Consider the following 19,998-nt stretch of genomic DNA (forward strand, 5'->3'; position numbering starts at 1 on the left):
TATAGATTGTTAGAAATGGAAAGAAGGGACCTATTGTAGTGTTCGTTATATTGTTTTTTCACGTACTTGTCTTATTTTTATTTCAGTTCTATGGACGAGATTCTTTCATCAGATTAACAATACTTACCAATTGTCGTTCTTGTGAATGTTTTGCGGTTAATTATAAGAGAATGAAACTCGTTTTTTCTAGTCATTATTGGTAATTGTAGAATATACTTACAATAAGTTAATGTTATGTAATCAATCGCACACGACAAGGTTATAATTATTAATTATGATTTGTCGTCAAAAAATGTAACAACTAAAAATTTTAAGTTTTTTTTAAGAGAAACATTTACAAATCTTTAGTTGAAGATATTTTAAAGATTTCGGCTTAACCTATAAATGTTGTTTAGAGGGTGATTAGTTAAACAATGCTGTATCTTCTTTTGTCAAATATTAAATCAATAGCGCGGATTTCTCTCTTTCCATCATCTAGAAAGAGAGAAATCCGCGTTTAACCAAACACCTAATCAATGCAGACAAAACAGCTCAAGTGAAAAGTAAAATTATTAAAAATTTTATGAATATTTTGTATTACAAATAAGTATATTTTAAATATAGTTTTGTCCGTAGATTTAAACTGAAATATGTACATTTATTATCATGTTATATAATGTAAAATATTTTTAAATATAAAACACATAAAAAAAGACTTTTAATTTGTGAAAATATATATTACGTGAATATATATTTCGCTTCTACTAACGGGCGATCTCAGCTCCAAATTTCATAATAATAAAAAATCATCATCATCATCATCATATCAGCCGAAAGACGTCCATTGCTGGACAAAGGCTTCCCCCAAGGATTTCCACGTTGGCCGATCTTGCGCTGCCCGCATCCAACGGCTTCCCGCGACTCGTTCTAAGTCGTCGGTCCACCTTGTAGGGGGCCTGCCCACGCTGCGTCTTCCAGTTCGTGGTCGCCACTCGAAAACCTTTCTGCCCCAGCGGCCGTCGGTTCTGCGAGCAATGTGCCCCGCCCACTGCCACTTCAATTTAGCAATTCTTCGAGCTATGTCGGTTACTTTGGTTCGCCTGCGGATTTCATCATTTCTGATTCGATCTCGCAGAGAAACTCCGAGCATAGCCCTCTCCATTACCCTTGGAGTGACCTTGAGCCTTCTTATGAGGCCCATTGTGAGCGACCACGTCTCTGATCCATAAGTCATCACTGGCAACACACACTGGTCGAAGACTTTCGACTTGAGACACTGCGGTATTTGGGATGAGAAGATAATCAAATAATGCGAGTTTACAAGTCGTAGGGCTTTGCGCAAGCTCGCCTGGGTAGGTACCACCCACTCATCAGTTATTGTACCGCAAAACAGCTGTACTTGGTATTGTGGTTTCCGGTTTGAAGAGTGAGTGAACCAGTGTAATTACACATGGGACATAACATCTTAGTTTCCAAGGTTGCTGTTTTGCGGTAGAATATCTGATGAGTGGGTGGTACCTACCCAGACGAGCTTGCACAAAGCTCTACCACCATAGCTGATTGTCGAGCTGAGGAATTAATTGCGTGGTACATCACGCAATTAAATATATTTAAAACCGACGTTGTATTGTCAACAGAAATATTGTAATATTTATAAGCAATATTATAATAAAACAATTATTCTAGAAAAAATATTCTTTATTTCGATAATGCTTATATAACATACACATAACTTACTTAGACATTAGATTATAATATTTTATTAGGTTAACCTCGGATTTCTGAAACGCTGGTTTAACTCGGGTTAACTAATTAAACTTTAATATGAATTGTCATAGATCATTCGATGACGTACGTACGTAGTAGTCAATATATCTATTTTTATTTTATATATTTATTTAATAATTTAAAAAAATACAGTTTCTTTGCTTAACCCTTAAACATTACTCAGATACAGATATTTGACATTCGTCGTAGTTACTAGTTAGCTACTTTAATTAAACACATAATAATTAATTAATAATTAAAATGACTATCTCGGATGATAGCCTGGTCTCAGTCAATAATATGTTAAAGTATTTATTTGTAATTCTGTCTCTGAATAACGTTTTAGAAACCGGAGATTAATTATTTGTGAAATTTAATCCATAAACAAATCAGCAAAAAAAAAATGGGTTGCTACTATCATTAACATAAATTTATTTATTTTAAGGTAAGGAAATTATTATTTTGACATAATATATTTTTTTTAATTTACAAGAACACTAAGACCATCTTGAATTCTACTAATTTTTTTTGTCAACGTACTTGTAGTCGGTGTTGTCTGTACCATCAAAGTTCGTTTACTTTTCACTTGTAACACACCTCTCGAGCACATCTATTTTAGATTGTAATGTAAACACTTCACAAACTTTCTGCGTCTCTAACTCCTTAGGTTTCCCGTTCCAACTTCGAACGGGATCTGAATGGAAACTAGGCACAATCAACGAACTCTCTTGAATGGCTACGGTGTAGTGACGCTGATATTTTGAATATGTCTGAAAGTTAAACCACAATTTATTAAGTTTTAATTTTAATTTGAAAATCATTATAATAAATTCTGTGTTTGGCTCATAAAAATGTCTGTTTAACGTCATTGTGTCATATACAAATTTAAAAACAGAATTCAAAAATAAGATAATGTTAAACTTAATCGAAAACATAAAAGATACATCAAAGGCACAGACAACATGCCTATGTCATTTTTGTTAAAAAAAGGCAAAAAAAATAACATTATATAAAAAAAATCTAATTTGATAAATAATTTGTTAAAAGCATTGTAACATCATTTTTCGCCTACAATAATATTCTGCGATAGAAAATTTGAAAACAGAATTAGAAAAAAGATAATCCTACGGATAATAGAAAAAAATATGTATAGTAAATGTTTAGAAGGAGTCTAGGAGAAGGAGTCTAGTCTAGGAGTAATACGTAATCTTCACCTGATATTCTAAAAGCGCATGTCTCTCAAGTCGTTCGAATATATTTTCTTATTTTTAAAGTAAGGTAAGTAAGTCTATAAGGTTTTCTGGTGCATTTAGAAGCTCACTTAATAGCTATGGCAACTCTTGTGTTACTGCTAGTATTCGTTTTACATGTAAAATGCATATTTTTTGTTTCCTTTTTAAAAACTATTAAATATAAATTTTGCATAATAATCAGTCAGAAATAATAGGAGCCCATACAAAGAGAGGAGCTAAGTGTATACGACTACAACAATATTAACTAAGTTCCACTCGAGTACTGTCGCCCTGGTACTAGGAAATCGATTAAAAAAACGAGGTATTGTAAACATTATTTATTAATTTTATATCTGGATGGATACATTTCAAAGCATGTATTAAATTCTGCTATCCTGATACATTAGACAATTAATTGTTGACAAGTAATGATTAAATGGAGAAGACGATATGAGAATAGCATGGTCATTTTTACGACTATAAATGAAATTATCAAAAAACATCAAGCTCAAATTTCGCATTACAGTATTCTAATAACAATTAACTTGTAATTTACCCCTCATAAACGAACTGTTATTTTTGTAGTACATATTATTTTATTTTACACATTTAAAATTAATATCATAAACTATTTTACGCAGTGTATTATATGTAAGTAAATAATTATTAAACTTATATTTTCCTTTATGTGTCGCCAAATTTTGAAATCTTTAAAAGTGTGCCGCAAGAAAAAAAAGGTTAAGAATCACTGCAGTATGCAATAGCTAACAAAAAATTAACAGGTCTGTGTCCGAAACTGATTTAATTAAATGTAACTACGCCCAATATGCTTTTAACCATAATAAAAGAACGAGAGATGATGATTTCTTGGCAGATTTCAATGAGCTTAATGAGGAAATGCAGAAATTAATGACGACCATCTTCTTACAATTCAAGGAAGAGATCAATAAAGGTATTATTCCTACAAGGATATTCAACAACACAATATTACTATCGAGACCTTTATTGCTTTTTTAACTGCTGAAAACAATGAATAAAAAAAAGACATGCTTTGGAGAATCACGTTAAGGAGGAAAGAAGCTATATTAACTACAAACTTACAAAAATGTATTTAAAAGTTTCAAACAATAACTTGATAAATAATGGTCTAATATTTTCCAAAAATTATTGGTATATAAATTTCGTGCTTTAGACATTTATAAAATAAAATCATTTAAACGATAACTTAAAACAAAAACATCATATTTGTATTACCGATATATAGCGATAAGCGCCCATATGATTCGATGTTTCATTTTGCAGTATTTTTTCTTTTTGATTCTGCAGGAATTTTCGTAGAAGTTGAGAGTTGGTTTTTGGTTTTTTATTATAATTTGTCTTCTGTATTGCATGTTAATAGTAAATATATATAATGCTTTTTAGTTACCTGACGACATATCATATTATTTACTATTAACAGTAAAGTGAACCGGTACATATACCGGTTCACTTTACTGTAAGTCACATAAAAAAACTTCGTTCAAAAAACTTAAGCATAAATACAATAGGAAACAGCTTTTTAAATCTATGAACAATAAAAATACTTTTGGGCTGATATTAAAAACAACAAATCTATAAACAAGTCAAACATAAAAATATACACTCACTAAGTATTAAGCTTACTCCTATATATTCCATAACTTATAATAATAGCTTTTTTGTAAACATTGGAAGATGTCTGGCTGAATATATCCAGCATACATTTAATAATCTTAATAAAGAAGGCACTAATTCAAAACGAACTCGATACAATTACAGAAACATATATTTATACTTACACAAGTAAGTACTCATTCGCGCACAGACACATACACACAAACACAAATGCATAATAAAAATAATATCCTGGAACATTTTTCACACACGCCCATCTGATCCCAAATTAAGCTTGTACAAAGCTTGTGCTATGGAAACCAGACAACTGATTTGCTACATATACTTTTTTTTGAAAATAAATACTTATATAGATATAATACTTGATATACACACACACATTCATTAATAAACAGTAAGTTAAATTATATAAGTTAAAAAAAACTAATTAATTAGTTATATTATGTAAGGTTAATTATATCTTAAGCTAATTAAAGAATGAAATGCTATGGAAGAGCGTGAGAGCCTTCTGGCACAAGTATAATATTGTCATACTTAAAAGAAGGTCCCAAAAAAGTTTGTAACAAATAGCTATAAGATTTTTTTTTATGAAATAGGCAGCGGATTGGCAAATGGGCTACCCGATGGTAAGTGGTCCCTACCGCCCATAGACATTGACTATGTAAGACATATCAACCATTCCTTAAATCGCCAATGCGCCACCAACCTTGGGAACTAAGATGTTATGTTCCTTATGTCTGTAGTTACAGTGGCTCACTCACCCTTCAAGCCGGAACACAATAATACTGTATATTGCTGTTTGGCGGTAGAATATCTGATAAGTAGGTGATACATACCCAGACGGTATTGCACAAAGTCCTGCTACCAAGTACGTAGTGCAGTTTTGGCATAATAAACATTTTTTCATTTTTTTTTTCATCATAATTTAGTTTGTAAAAAATATTTTTTTAATAAAAATAGCAATACATTTCTATACTCACATTAATCGGCCGTGTTGTTCCTGTGGTCATTTTGCTGCCATAGTTCTCAAGGGTCGATATATCTGCAGTGAAATAATATATATATAGGTGTGCATGATTCCTAATGCGAGACTATATTGAAGATATGGAAAGAACAGTTTGTATGAAATAGGTAATAATAAAAACATACGGTTAGCCTCGCAGGTGTTACGGTGTCTCTTAAAGTACTTCCTAAACTTCTGATTAATTATGTTCATATCCAATGTAAAGGAGCCGTAGACCAGCGGATCCATGCAGGAATTTGAAACAGCCATGATGAAAAATAGATCTTGGACCTTAGCTGACACGTGTACAGCGGATTTGCGATCGAACATATACCTATTATAAAGAAATTGTTTTACTTATATAAGGTAGAAAAAAATTATAACTCATCTCTTAGCTAAACATATAAGATTCATCCGTATAAAGATATAAGTTTCAGCCGTGTTAAACGTATAATAAACAAATCTTAGACTTACATATTCCAAGCGAAATTATAATACTGTTGGTAGTCTACTGGTGGTAGGGCTTTGTGCAAGCTCGTCTGGGTAGGTACCACCCACTCATCAGATATTCTACCGCAAAACAGCAATACTTGATATTGTTGTGTTCCGGTTTGAAGGGTGAGTGAGCCAGTGTAATTACAGGCACAAGGGACATAAAATCTTAGTTCCCAAGGTTGGTGGCGCATTGGCTATAAGCGATGGTTGACATTTCTTACAATGCCAATGTCTAAGGGCGTTTGGTGACCACTTACCATCAGGTGGCCCATATGCTCGTCCATCTTCCTATTCTATAAAAAAAAAATAAAAAAAATATAATAGCTGTGCTATTTTATACACTACATACATTTCTTAATTAATATATGTTTATTTATAATACGATACTATTCCACAGTCCACTTAACTACTTATATCCACTGCGCTAAACTGTTTGTAGGTCATAATATAACAAAGCTAATTAGCAAATCGTATGGTATATGTAAATGGAATTCCTGTCATTGGAATATCATATATGATCATTGGAATAAAATAATAATACTTGAAAAAATTGAAATTTCGTTAAATTATTTCTGCTCTTACATTAGACGGTGTTTTCCAAAATTCAAGTTTCTATATTTTATAGTTTAAGCTACATAAATTAGTCAGTCAGTCAGGACATTACTTTTTAAATTATTTTTTACATTGATAAAACTCGACTCACTTGCATGTAATGTAAATATAAGTTATTGTATGAAACATAAAATGTAAGTTATTCTATGAAATCCCTTGGTTTAGATTCATAATAACAAGCGATGTGATATTTCATTTTAATATCTTCATGATCCTTAGCTAGAAAGGTAATATATCATCTATGTAATCTTTTATATTACGCAGCCGGAGATAGAATTAGAGGTTAGGTAGATAGAAAGGTAATCTCAAAAAAGTCCGTCTCCAGTCCGTTTTAAATAAAAAAAATCCGTTCAGCTTATTAAGGATTTAGCAAAACTTTATAATAATAATTTTACGAATTGTAAGGTTGTTTTATAGTAAACTAGTTTCTGCTCGCAGCGTCGTCCGTGTGTTAGGTGGGGGAACTGATAATTAATTGTGCTTCCCTATGTTTTTTTTTCTATACCTCTGAGAACGTATATGCAAAATTTTATAATGATCGGTTGAGTAGTTAATATGTGACTACGTTACGAACAAACAAACAAAAAACTCACTTTTACATTTATAGTAAGAATTTAGACAGATTGTAAATTGTCGAATGGAGATATTTACAATGAAACGAATAAAATGTCGACTGTATTGATAATCTATTTACTACTTTGTATTATACGTGACATCTGGCTAGATTAAAATATTTAGTATGGATAAATTCAGTTTAAAATTAAACATAAAATATTGTATTTATGCTATTATAGTTTTAAGCTTGTTATAGAGACAAAAATTGGATAGTTTATTATAATAACAAATAATCTAGGGCCACCTTTAAGGATTTTTTGTACAACTGTTTCCTTTTATTTATATAATGAAAATATTTTAGTGCTGGCGCACAGTTATAATTACTGGTGTAATATCTATAATTCAAATTAAACCTGAGTGAAACCGTGGTACATAATTAGTTTTGTCATAAAAAACATTTTGTTTTAAATCAATTTTATTTTTATATCCCCTCCGCATCCACGAATTCCAACTTAAGTAGAGCGTAATCCCAAAATTAATCCGTTCATACAGTTACAAGATAATTACAATATAATTATTATGTAAAATGTAATATATAATTATAAAAGTTACTTTATCCTATTTTGTCTTTTTTCTATATCCTGTGTTCTGCAAATCTCTTTCCGGTCGACATGATCTTAGGAATCACAGAAAAGAAATAAGAAAGGTTTAGGGTTTAGTGTCAATAAATTATCAAGTCTGGTAGTAGAGCTTTGTCCAAGCATTGGCTATGTAAGCGATGGTTAACATTTCTTACAATGCCAATGTCTATGGGCGTTGGTGACCACTTACCATCAGGTGGCCCATATACTCGTCCGCCTTCCTTCTATAAAAAAAGTAATCAAAATATTTTCTATTTACATCATTAATATAAATGTCCAACCAACGGTTAAGACCATAGATTTTGCTGTTTCGACAAGTATTTTAATTAACAATTAAATTAGGAACATTGATATATAAATAATATAATAATATACATAAATAATTACATTTATACATCCTACAACAAAATAAACGAACATTAACTTCACACTATTATATCTATATAATAAACTATGCAACTTACCATAACGTCATGGTAGCATAAGGAAGCCAGCAGCAAGCAAAAACACTGACTATTGTGACGGTCATTCGAAGGGTGCGGCGTCTGGCACGGGCTAAAGGACGCTGGTCGGACCGCCGTAGTTGTATCCGACCACTTTCAGTTGACAATGATTTAACTAAAAAAGAACAAAACAAATTAAAAAAGAAACTAAGGACAAACTCGATACTGATTCGTATCTTGACCGATCATGAAGTAAATTTTATTTAACACTAGAGCTATTTTATAAAGATAACTTCGAAACACGATAGCGAGAAGTCAGAACATAGAACAGAACAGAAAAGTCATTCATCGCTTAGAGAGGTTTTAAATATTACTAAGTCATAATCTACATACTTTTATTACATTATCAATCGTAACTAATGTAATATACAATAAATAATAAAATATGATTATTATATTAAGTTGTAATATACGATATGCTGTATGTTTCCCTAATTAATAAATAAATAAATAAATAAATAATGCATATAAAAAAAAATTAAAGAGCATGCAAATTATACTACGTAATACACGCGGTGGTTACGTAATGGATACCTTACAATTAACCTCGTCGCTTATATTCCCATCACAACCAAAACAACTTTAACTTCAAAAACTTCCTTGCAATAATTACAATATAAATTAATCGTTTGATTTAGATTTCATTAATATTAATCAAATTATGAAATACATTAGTATTCTTTGGAAACGAAAGTTGCTTTATTATCTCTCTCAAGAAAAGGTTGAAGAAAAAATATAAAACGCCACATAATGTTGAAACCACATAATGAATATATATATAATAAAACTAGCACGGCGCCATCTCTGGACGTATTTTTAAAAGATTAATATTTTTGAACGTTATTATAGATAGATAATGAGGATAAATGTTTTTCCTTTCTGCACCTCCGTCTATTTATCTATATACACTATTATCTGTATGAACACTACAACGGAAACTATTAATTTAACGTTGAACACATCCTGCGTCCGAGATAAATTTCCAAAGCTATTCACTGGAAATTATAATTCAATTATTTCTACAAAACCCTTTTTTTATCTCGCTAGAAAAATGCAATTACGTGTTTCCCCCGCATAAAGTGGTGGGTAGGTGTACGTGAGGCTAACCGGCGCTTAATGTGCCGGAATACCCACTAAAAAAAGCGGCGTAAAATATGGCTGGCGTCCGGGATCGCTTACGCATACTACCGCGTCGTCCGGACTGTTGGCTCGCCTATGCGGTCCACCGATCCTACGGGGTTCCTAAGATACAAAGAACCGCTCTAGCCTCAGCGACGGTTAAGGCGGGGAAGAAGCTGGATATAACGCCGACGTTGTTGATGTTCTTCGCCGGAGCTAGTAAGCTTTTTTTTACAATTAATAGGCCAGCGTTTGACCGTTGACTTGCCTGATGTTAAGCATCGATACGGTCTAAGATGTAGCACGCTTGCCTATAAGAAACCTGTTTACTCTGGATTTGAAGACACCAACAAGCGCTGACATTCGGCCCGCTTCGACATGATATACACAAAACCCTGCGATAACAGTAAATGTTTCTAATCTCTATACTCTTTCTCATCTATATATTCGTATTAGAGGACTGACATCATCGTATATTTTCGGGATTTATTGGTCTCTTCGTCAGCTAACAAACAACTCAAACATCTGCTGTATGTTTATGACCCTAATTACGCTCTCTGTCCGACCCTAACAACTTTATATTATACAATTTAACATTGTATTAACCCACATCGACCCAAGGGGTCACTTACGTTTACTGGTAGCGCCCAACCGAAAAAAAATAGAAATTACTATTACAGACCTAGTTTAAAATTTATAAAGCCGATGCCTTTTTTATTTAAAAAAGTTTAGGCGATATATATTCCTTAAAATATATAATTTTAATTATGTTTCTTATAACATGAAAATTATATTAGGAATTAGGTCCCTTATAATCAGTTTATAATGTATAAAGCAAATGCTTGAAAGCGTGTCTAAACTTGTTACAAAATATACCTAATTTACGCCAACGCATACTAGTTACTCGATGTGTATTTCACTAGCAATTTCACTAGCCTGAATAAAAATTGCCACTTGCCCAAGAAGATAATAAAAGAACAAAAATGTTAACATTATTAAATACATAGGCACCGACTTCAAATAGATATTAGTACATAAAAAGCTTTAAAAAAAAAGAAAACAATTTAATTTTAATTATTTATTATTATTATTATTAAATATTTTTTGTAGGCAAAAAGAGAGTCTGAGATTTTACTAACAGGGTGCTGTATTATTATAGTAATTTAGGTTAGCTTATTGAACCCGCATTGGAGCAGCGTGGTGGAATAAGCTCCAAACCTTCTCCTCAAAAGGGAGAGGAGGCCTTAGCCCAGCAGTGGGACATTAACAGGCTGTTACTGTAGGTTAGCTTATTGATTAAGTTAAGGTAAATGTATGTTGCTCTTAGTTTAGTTAAAGCGTTAAACAGAAATAATTAAATTTGTATTTTTTTATAGAATATGTAGGTGGACGAGCATATGAGCCACCTGATGGTAAGTGCCATCAACGCATATAGGCATTGGCATTGTAAGAAATGTAAACCATCGCTTACATCGCCAATGTGCCTTTGAACCTTGGAAACTAAGATGTTATGTCCCTTATGCCTGTAAATACACTGACTCATCTTCAAACCGGAACACAACAATACCAAGTAATGCTGTTTTGCGGTAGAATAGATGAGTGGGTGGTACCTACCCAGGCTACTTGCACAAAGCCCTTCCACCAGTAAAATCAAAACCAATTCAAATCAAAGTCAATTTATGAAGCAAGCGAGCAAGCATCCGAGATATATATATATATATATATATATATATATATATATATATATATATATATATATATATATATATATAATGCTAATTTTACTAATAATTTAAATCATTAAAATATATAGTTTTTTTTTTTATAGAATAGGAAGGTGGACGAGCATATGGGCCACCTGATGGTAAGTGGTCACCAAACGCCCTTACATTGGCATTCTAAGAAATGTCAACCATCGCTTATAGCCAATGCGCCACCAACCTTGGGAACTAAGATTTTATGTCCCTTGTGCCTGTAATTACACTGGCTCACTCACCCTTCAAACCGGAACACAACAATATCAAGTATTGCTGTTTTGCGGTAGAATATCTGATGAGTGGGTGGTACCTACCCAGACGAGCTTGCACAAAGCCCTACCACCAGTATATTTACTGCTATACCTACCATATATTTACCGCTATACCTCAATAGAATACAGTTTAAATCATCCAAATTGGTCAAACCGTTTTTGAGTAATCGGTAAACGAACGAACATATACTTTTTCAATGTGATTAAAACAATATATGCATTAAAAGCAACTTTTCTACAGATATAATGTCAAGTACTTTTTTTATTTATAAGCCTTTTGCACACAAACGCAATATCACATCATCAAAGCACAGGATATTAAGCATTAAAAGCGTGCTAAGGCGAACTTTTTCTAAAGCAATAGCTGCCAGGCAACCTTTGTGGCAGGAACTTGAGTGGTGAAATTTTCCTTGTGCCTAAACTAACTATCTTAGTTAATCATAAAAAATAATAAGAAAAAAATTAAACAACATAACACCGATTGGTGTACAAATATACGTATATTTTTTCAGTTAAATATATTATTGTGGTTTTATTAAGTGATTTATTAAGATGATAATAACGTGTTCTCCTGATCGATTTTCGTCATCGAATCGAATAGATTAGACAACTGCGCTGGACGTATTATATTGCACAAGTGTGTGCCCGTAAACACAGGTGCACTCTCTATTCCCTCACGCTCATAGTCCAATGGGGCGGCAATCCGACAGGATCGATAAGAGTTCAGGCACAGGACCAATGACTTCATTGGCCCGACCTGCGGTTTGAATCCAGGACCTTGGGATCTGCGGCCATATATGTAGCCAATATACGAACGAGGCACTCATATAATACAAACGCAATGAATATAACTGACCTGATATTTCCTTAGAGTTGGTATGGATTTCCCAAAATATGCAAGCGTAACACACAGTGATGACGATCAGAGGCAAGAAGTACATCGCAATCAAACACGTCACGTTGTAAGCCAATTCCTGGTGTTGAGTCGAAAATGCTTCGAAGGAGACGCACTGTTGGAAATCCGGGACCGTTGGGTGGTGGAGGACACGGAAAACTAGACTCTAAAACAAACAAAAATTGGTATAATTATAACTAAAGTAAAAATGTGGGACGCACCACTTAATTATCATGTGCTTGATTTGCTTTTAATGAATTCCGGCGTTGAATAAAAACATCGTGAGGAAACCTGCATGTGTCTGATTCATTTAAATTCTACCACATGACGTGTATCCACCAACCCGCTTTAGAGTAGCGAGGTGGAATGAGCCCTGAATCTTCTCGTCAAAAAGAGAGGAGGCTTTAGCCCAACAATGTGACATTAACGGACTTTTACTTTTATGCTCAAAAGTATTTAACTACATTACATTAAAATCATTTTGCTAAATTGGATTTACGGATAATAAAATCTAAAGACGCATTTTCGAAAAGCTCTCCGGTAGAAAATAATTTCTTAAAGGCAATTGCATACAATATTTTTAAATGGTATATTCTGTACAAGGAAATATAAAGAATTCTATTTATTTTTAAAATAAAATACTTTTTATTTCGAGAAAGTCTTCTAAAGAGACCTAGCGGTCTTTACTTGGTGATAGGGCTTTTTGTGAGCCAGGTTGTTAGGAACCAAAGGAATGAGTAGGTACTCATCATATACAGTACAGTACAGTAACAGCCTGTGAATGTCCCACTGCTGAGCTAAGGCCTCCTCTCCCTTTTGAGGAGAGGGTTTGGAGCTTATTCCACCACGCTGCTCCAATGCGGGTTGGTGGAATACACATGTCTAATTTCAATGAAATTAGACACATGCAGGTTTCCTCACGATGTTTTCCTTCACCGTCAAGCACGAGATGAATTATAATCACAAATTAAGCACATGGTAATTCAGTGGTGCTTGCCCGGGTTTTGAACCCACGATCGTCGGTTAAGATTCACGTGTTCTAACCACTAGGCCATCTCGGCTTATCATCATATATTCTGGCGCAGTGGCAAAGTACCTTTACTGGCTACATATATTTCTTACTAATGTCGTGCTAATGTCTTAGGGTGGTGGTGTACACTTAGCTCGTGCTTTTTTTAATTATGAATGACCCAATTATGAATAATTTCCCACTAAACAGAAAGGCCGTGAGATCTTTTAACTTAATGAAAAGTTATTGCTAACTTCCTGAATAACGCAATACTGAACATAGTACATCGAATAATTGTTTCAATTTTCAATAACACAGTAGATACAAATACTTGTAAACAATATCAATAACGATAAAAGTTTTTGTATTTTATATTAAAATTTTATACACATTCCTTATTTGTAAATATTCAAATGTTTTCTAATCTAATCTAAATCTAAAAAGTCACAGTATATCCGCATCAAACGCTTCCCTGTCGCTACTTATTCAGATCACTCAGCGGAAAATTGTTATCTTTCCATCGCCCTTCGCAATTTATTTGACATTTTCTAGTAAACTGTCTTTAAATAATCTCAAAAGATTTTATGTACCTTTAAAAAGTATTAATATGTATTTTTTTGTACTTAAAACTAGCTGCTCCCCGCGGCTACACCCACGTTCAACGTTACTGCTCTGCCCACTTAGGACGTGCCATCATCGTATTAATATTTGACCTTTTTTGAATTTAAAAACTTTTTTTGTTATACTAGTAGATCTTAAGTAGTGGCTGTAATAAAAATCTTTGTATATAAAAAAAATAATGAAATTTACAATACAAATCAACAGATTTTGACATGGATAACAATATTATGTAACTTAATTTAATATAACCCATAACAATTAATAACACAGCCATAATAACCTGGAAGTGTATTATATATACATATATAATATATTATATACGTTAGTTCCATATTTAATGGATTATACGAAGTTGATGGATCTTTTGTTTAGTTTGCAGGTTGAATGGAACACGTGAAGCATCCATATTTGCTTGCAGGATATAAAGTCTATATATGTATAGACTTTATTGTGCACTATATGTATAGACTGTATTGCCATATTAATAGAATCAACAGTTTTAATATGATCGTATTACCATTACCATTAATTGAGTATATGATGTATTTGTTCTGAATATTTGTATGTAAGCTTAATAATCGACTTGGTCATTGACCTACGGTCTTTTGGACATTAATATTTTATTTGAAACAAATAATATTGGAGTGAAAATAAATTGTCGCAAAGGAATTCGTAATAACATACGAGCGTATAATTTTATGACTGTATATATATCGTAATATATTCATCAATATCTAATATATATCATTTATTGGAATGGAACTAGAATTGTGTTAATATAAATATATAAAAAAATATATAAAATTACAAATAAAATGGGAAACTAATAAAATATTATACACAAAAATATCAATGCATTGTTAACATTTAACAGTGCCATTATAAAAACCAAAAAAAAAAACAAATAAAAATATAATAAAATAAATTATTACACTTTTAATTTTTAAGATTCAAAATCAGTTATAGAATTTATTATATGTTGCCATTTAAAGTGTAAAAATAAATTAATAATATAAAGTAATAAACTTGATGATATGACGCAGATTGTAGCGCAAGTATATTTACTTTAAAAGGTTTTATTAAAATACCCCACTTTATTAGGATTTCATTTGCTAAACGGTATAAAGTAAACAAAGTAAAATGCATCCTAGTGTTCATTATAAATATTCGAGCGAAAATTATATCTTCCATAACTAATAAGCCTCGAGTTTTCACGGATATTCCTGGTTTTAAAAGATATACTTTTTTACATAAATATAATATCAAGTTATAATTAGTAAACAGCTATACATTATGTACATTTATTTGAATAGTCTTGTTGACTATTTTATTTTATTGTACGTATGTCTATAATTTTTATAATTAATTTTATTAATTATAAATTAAACTTATATTATAAAGCTGAATAACTTATGTCCAAATGTACTTATTCATAGGAAGATTTAAAAATGTGGCATATGAGCCACCTGGTGGCAAGCCATCACTACCGCTCTCATTGGAGATATATAAAATATTAACCATCCTTACATCGCCAATGCGCGACCAACTTTAAGACCTAAGAATGATGTCCCTTGTGCCTGTAATTACACTGGCTAACTCACAAAATTCAAATAGGAACATAACAGTACTGAGTAGGTCTATTTAACGGTAAAATAAGTGAGAACTGAGTTGTATCACGTAATTATTATGTACTGTTGACGTAATATAAAGGAATATTTGCTTATAATCCAGTTCCTACAACGGTGGAATCGCACCGCAAATGTTGTAAAATTAATACTGAACATCAAAACAAATAATATTAAGTTCAAGTTATCTCTTCCATTTTTAGGCCAAAGTCCAAGAAGAGATACTTCTCCCGTACCCAAACAGACTACCCATCACTACTTGCTTCTTTCTGTTTACCGCCTTTTCAAATAAATAAGCTTCAAGGACTTAAAGACCTTTACTTAAAAAAAATTAGACTTAAATATTGTAGAAACACGAACATAGTTTTTAATTAATTTGTAGTCCTTTAGAACAAAACTAGTGTACCTTTAGAACAAAATTATCTGAAATGTTTTTTATTTTATTTTTAATGCCGTAATAAATTCTTTATATAAAATATTAATTGAAAACGTAATTCCTTATAGTATACCTTATATTATAAGGTGCGTTTTAACTTGTAGCAACTGAAGCTGACGTTTTTTATCAAATATTATTTTGAGAATAGACTGTAATTAAATAGATTTATCTTGTTCAAATGTGACAGAGAAAATGCAGACTATTTATTTATCTTTCCGTTTATATGGAATAAAACATTTTTATTCCATATAACAGTTGTGGTAGCCAACAAAAAACATTTTTACGCAAGCTATATACAAAAGTCGAGAGAGTAATAAAATGAATGTATCATCATCTTCTATTACATTAATTTTTAATATATTATATTAAATATGTGTTCGCGTTGAACATAACCCCCTTCTTTGAAGTCAGTTAAATAGCGAAGCCACACTGATTAACATTATGACGAATAATTAATTTGTATAACGAAAAAACGTTTCTAGCATTCTTGTCACCATTCAACGAAGATTTTTTTTTATTATTTTTGATTTGTGTAAAAATACTTAATGTAATTGATTGTTATGTAAACATTTAAAAATCATGTACATATTTTTTTTAATTACATGTAGTTATATACTTATCGACATACCTGTGGTAAGCTACATAGGAACGCGACGAGCCATGCAAATAACAGCATAGTTTTGCTCCTGTTTCTTGCTACCGCCAAGCGTAGAGGATAAAGTACCGCGAAGAATCTAAAACAAAAACATCGTAATTTGAATCTTAAATCGTTGTATGAAAGTCAGAGTCCATTAAACTATTTTATATAAGTATCCAATGTTCTGTGGATTAGAGCCGAGATCGATAGAACTAGATGATCTTAAAAGAAACGGTTTTAATTTTGATAAAACACAAACGGATCTATTTTATTCATCTCTTTGTCATTGTGAGAAATCATAGTCTACTGAAACTCTGACATATTCCTACCCAACAAATAGCATTAGAGCAGAGTGATGGAACAGCTCCAAACATTTTCCGAAAATGGAAAAGTTTTGCCAGACAGTGTTTCATTTACTTTATTATAGAATTAAGTTGAATATTCATATGATTTTTTTTCATATTATTAAAATTGTTTTACAAAATCACCAAATAAGTTATTTGAAATAATCAAACAAAAGTAATAAAACGGCCATAAAGTTTATATGAAAGCGACGGATTTAATATGGTCGAAACAATTTCTAATGCTACAGTTCTTTTGTTGCTACTGAAATTCGTATTTTCTCGAAATATTACGAACAATATATAAAAGAAAATACGTAGGTAGTAAATAAGTCGGATTTATCATATACGGATAACAATAATCTAAAGTAATATCTAAGTTCCAACATGTGTTATCGGTGGAAACTTAGACGTGGTTACCCTAAAAAATAAACAATAACAACACTACAAAAAGTTTTCTCTGATAAAATGTTACCATTCATAACTTACATTAAAAATATTTTATTACTTAAAATATATTAAATATAATTATAATAATTATTTTACGTCAAATTACTATAGAATATATATTTATACTGTCATAATCGAATAATCATTAGGATTCAATAAAAAATTTAAGACAAAATTTGCCCATATTATATTATATTTAATAAATTGTCAATTATACTAATAATAGAAATTTCGAGATTAAAATGTTTTGCTGAATAAAATCGATATCTATAAAAAATTTTAGCATGTAATATACTTAGTTATATATTTACAAAATGAAATAAATGGTCAAAATTAAAAATAATAATTTATAAGACATAAAAAATATTAAATAAATAAATAAAATATTATCCTCAGACAATACAAAGACGCTGGCGTTATTACTCCCTTTGCGGAATTACTTGGTTGTATTTGAGATACTTAATCAATACTTACTCAGTGTTTGTATTACTAGTGGCTAAACCTAGAAATTCCCATTAATATTCCCGATTTTGAAAGTTGAAGGAAATGCGTCCAAAATATCCCACAGCTTCATCAATGGTCGGTGATGATTTCACCAAGCTGTCCGAATGCGTGTTGGTGGATACAGATGTTGCGAATTTAATCTGTAACATAGTAGCTTCCTCACGATGTTTTCCTTTATCGCCCGAGACGAGATTTATTATGTTCAGAATTTACCAGCAATACACCAGCGGTACTTGTCAATTCTTGTATCAACTAGATTATCTTAGCTTCTATTATAAAAATATTGAGTAAAAGTCATGTTCATTATTTAAGAGCTGAGTTGGTCCAATGGTTAGAACACGTCAATATAAACAGAAGTTTGCGGGTTGAAATTTGGGCAAGCACTACTAAAAGTTCATGTGCTTCACTAATTTCACTGAAATTCTGCCATATGTGTATTCCACCAACCCGCATTGGAGCAGCGTGGCGGAATAAGCTCAAAGTTTCTCCTCAAAAAAGGGAGAGGAGGCCTTAGCCCAGCAATAGGACATTAATGTGCTTAATCTGTTTTTATTATTCCCTTGATCTCTTGCTCGACGGTGAAGGAAAATATCGTATGGAAACCTGTGTGTCGGATGAGAATCCACCAACCCGCGTTCGTACAACGTGGTATAATTTGCTTCAAATCTTCTATTCAAAACGAGACGCTTCGGCACAATTAGTGGAATGTTTATGTACGTAACGTAAAACATAAAAGTATAAAATATATACTAAAATATAACTCCGCCTGTGTGTAACTGCAATCGAATCAAATTTATGAACATTTAAAAAAATTTATTTCTGACAATGACGAATTTCAATACTAAAGTCTATAAAATGGTTACATATCTTTCGACACGTCCCAAGTCTTTTAGTTATTTCATATAATATAATTCATAGTCATATAATTGAGCGACGAATTACAAAATCCATTTATTTTTCATTACAATAAATTTATAAAAATTAAAATATTTATAATAATTTTATGTATGTATGCAAGAACATAATTTCTTCTCAATTATTAGGTGTTTATTTCCGAACCGGCGATAGATTTGTGACAATCAATAAGAAAGTGTTCACATTATCTTTTCACCAGACAAACGCCTATGCAAAATTTTTCTTTCAGACTTGTATCGATATTAAGGAAAGTCATCTTGAAATATATACACCTTTCAAAGATTTTTATTACGAACAAGCTTAATTAAATCATAATTTATCTTAAAACTATAAGCAATTATTAAGTAAGCGAGTGAGTTTTTTCTTCTCAGACAGTATTTGTTTCCTTAGCGGTGGGCTATTTTTATATTGAATAAACATTGTGATTTTGACTTTACAGTAGACTTATTACTTGTTACTTTAAATATTAAATCTAACTATACCATCGTTATAATTTTAATCAATCGATTAATATTTGAAATGAACAAAATGTAAAGACAATGTCTGGGTAAAGTAATTTCGCTATTGAGTAAATACTTCATTAATCAAATAAAAAATATTATCAACTGAAAATCTTATTAAAACCTTAAAAAATATATAATTATTTTAATGTTGGTAATAAAAGAAAAACATATTTATATTTAGAACAAAATTTAATAAATCCGCGTGTTAGTGAACCCGCATGACACAGACATGGCAATAAATGTTGCTTAGTTTGTGAATAGTTAAACAATGTCCTGTCTTTTTCAAGAGAGAAAAGAAAGGAGAGATGGGCAGCAGCGTCCCCCCCCCCCTGTAAACATATTACCCCCCTACTGCGCTCGCCAACACGCCTGCCCAGCGCGGCGAGTAAGGGCAAGCCCTCCTTAATGGCAGATGCGCCCAAAAAAAGGCCCCCAGTTACCGGCAAGCCCGCTAGACCCGACCAAGATAGCGGT

General features: G+C 31.7%; 1 protein-coding gene across 1 annotated transcript in view; it reads right to left on the reverse strand.

Moving 5' to 3' along the window:
• Positions 1 to 2,321: 2,321 nt before the first annotated feature.
• LOC126773509 (adipokinetic hormone/corazonin-related peptide receptor variant I-like) overlaps positions 2,322 to 19,998 on the reverse strand; it is a 30,735-nt gene continuing 13,058 nt past the window's right edge. Inside the window, exons 3-8 of the mRNA XM_050494460.1 lie at positions 16,803 to 16,908; positions 12,445 to 12,649; positions 8,402 to 8,555; positions 5,781 to 5,968; positions 5,612 to 5,673; positions 2,322 to 2,516 (exon numbers count right to left, since the gene is read on the reverse strand). Of these exons, the coding sequence (XP_050350417.1) occupies positions 2,322 to 2,516; positions 5,612 to 5,673; positions 5,781 to 5,968; positions 8,402 to 8,555; positions 12,445 to 12,649; positions 16,803 to 16,908 (910 nt within the window). The remainder of the gene's footprint in view (positions 2,517 to 5,611; positions 5,674 to 5,780; positions 5,969 to 8,401; positions 8,556 to 12,444; positions 12,650 to 16,802; positions 16,909 to 19,998) is intronic.

Source organism: Nymphalis io, chromosome 14 (assembly GCF_905147045.1).
Source record: "Nymphalis io chromosome 14, ilAglIoxx1.1, whole genome shotgun sequence".
In the NCBI taxonomy this organism is placed as follows: domain Eukaryota; kingdom Metazoa; phylum Arthropoda; class Insecta; order Lepidoptera; family Nymphalidae; genus Nymphalis; species Nymphalis io.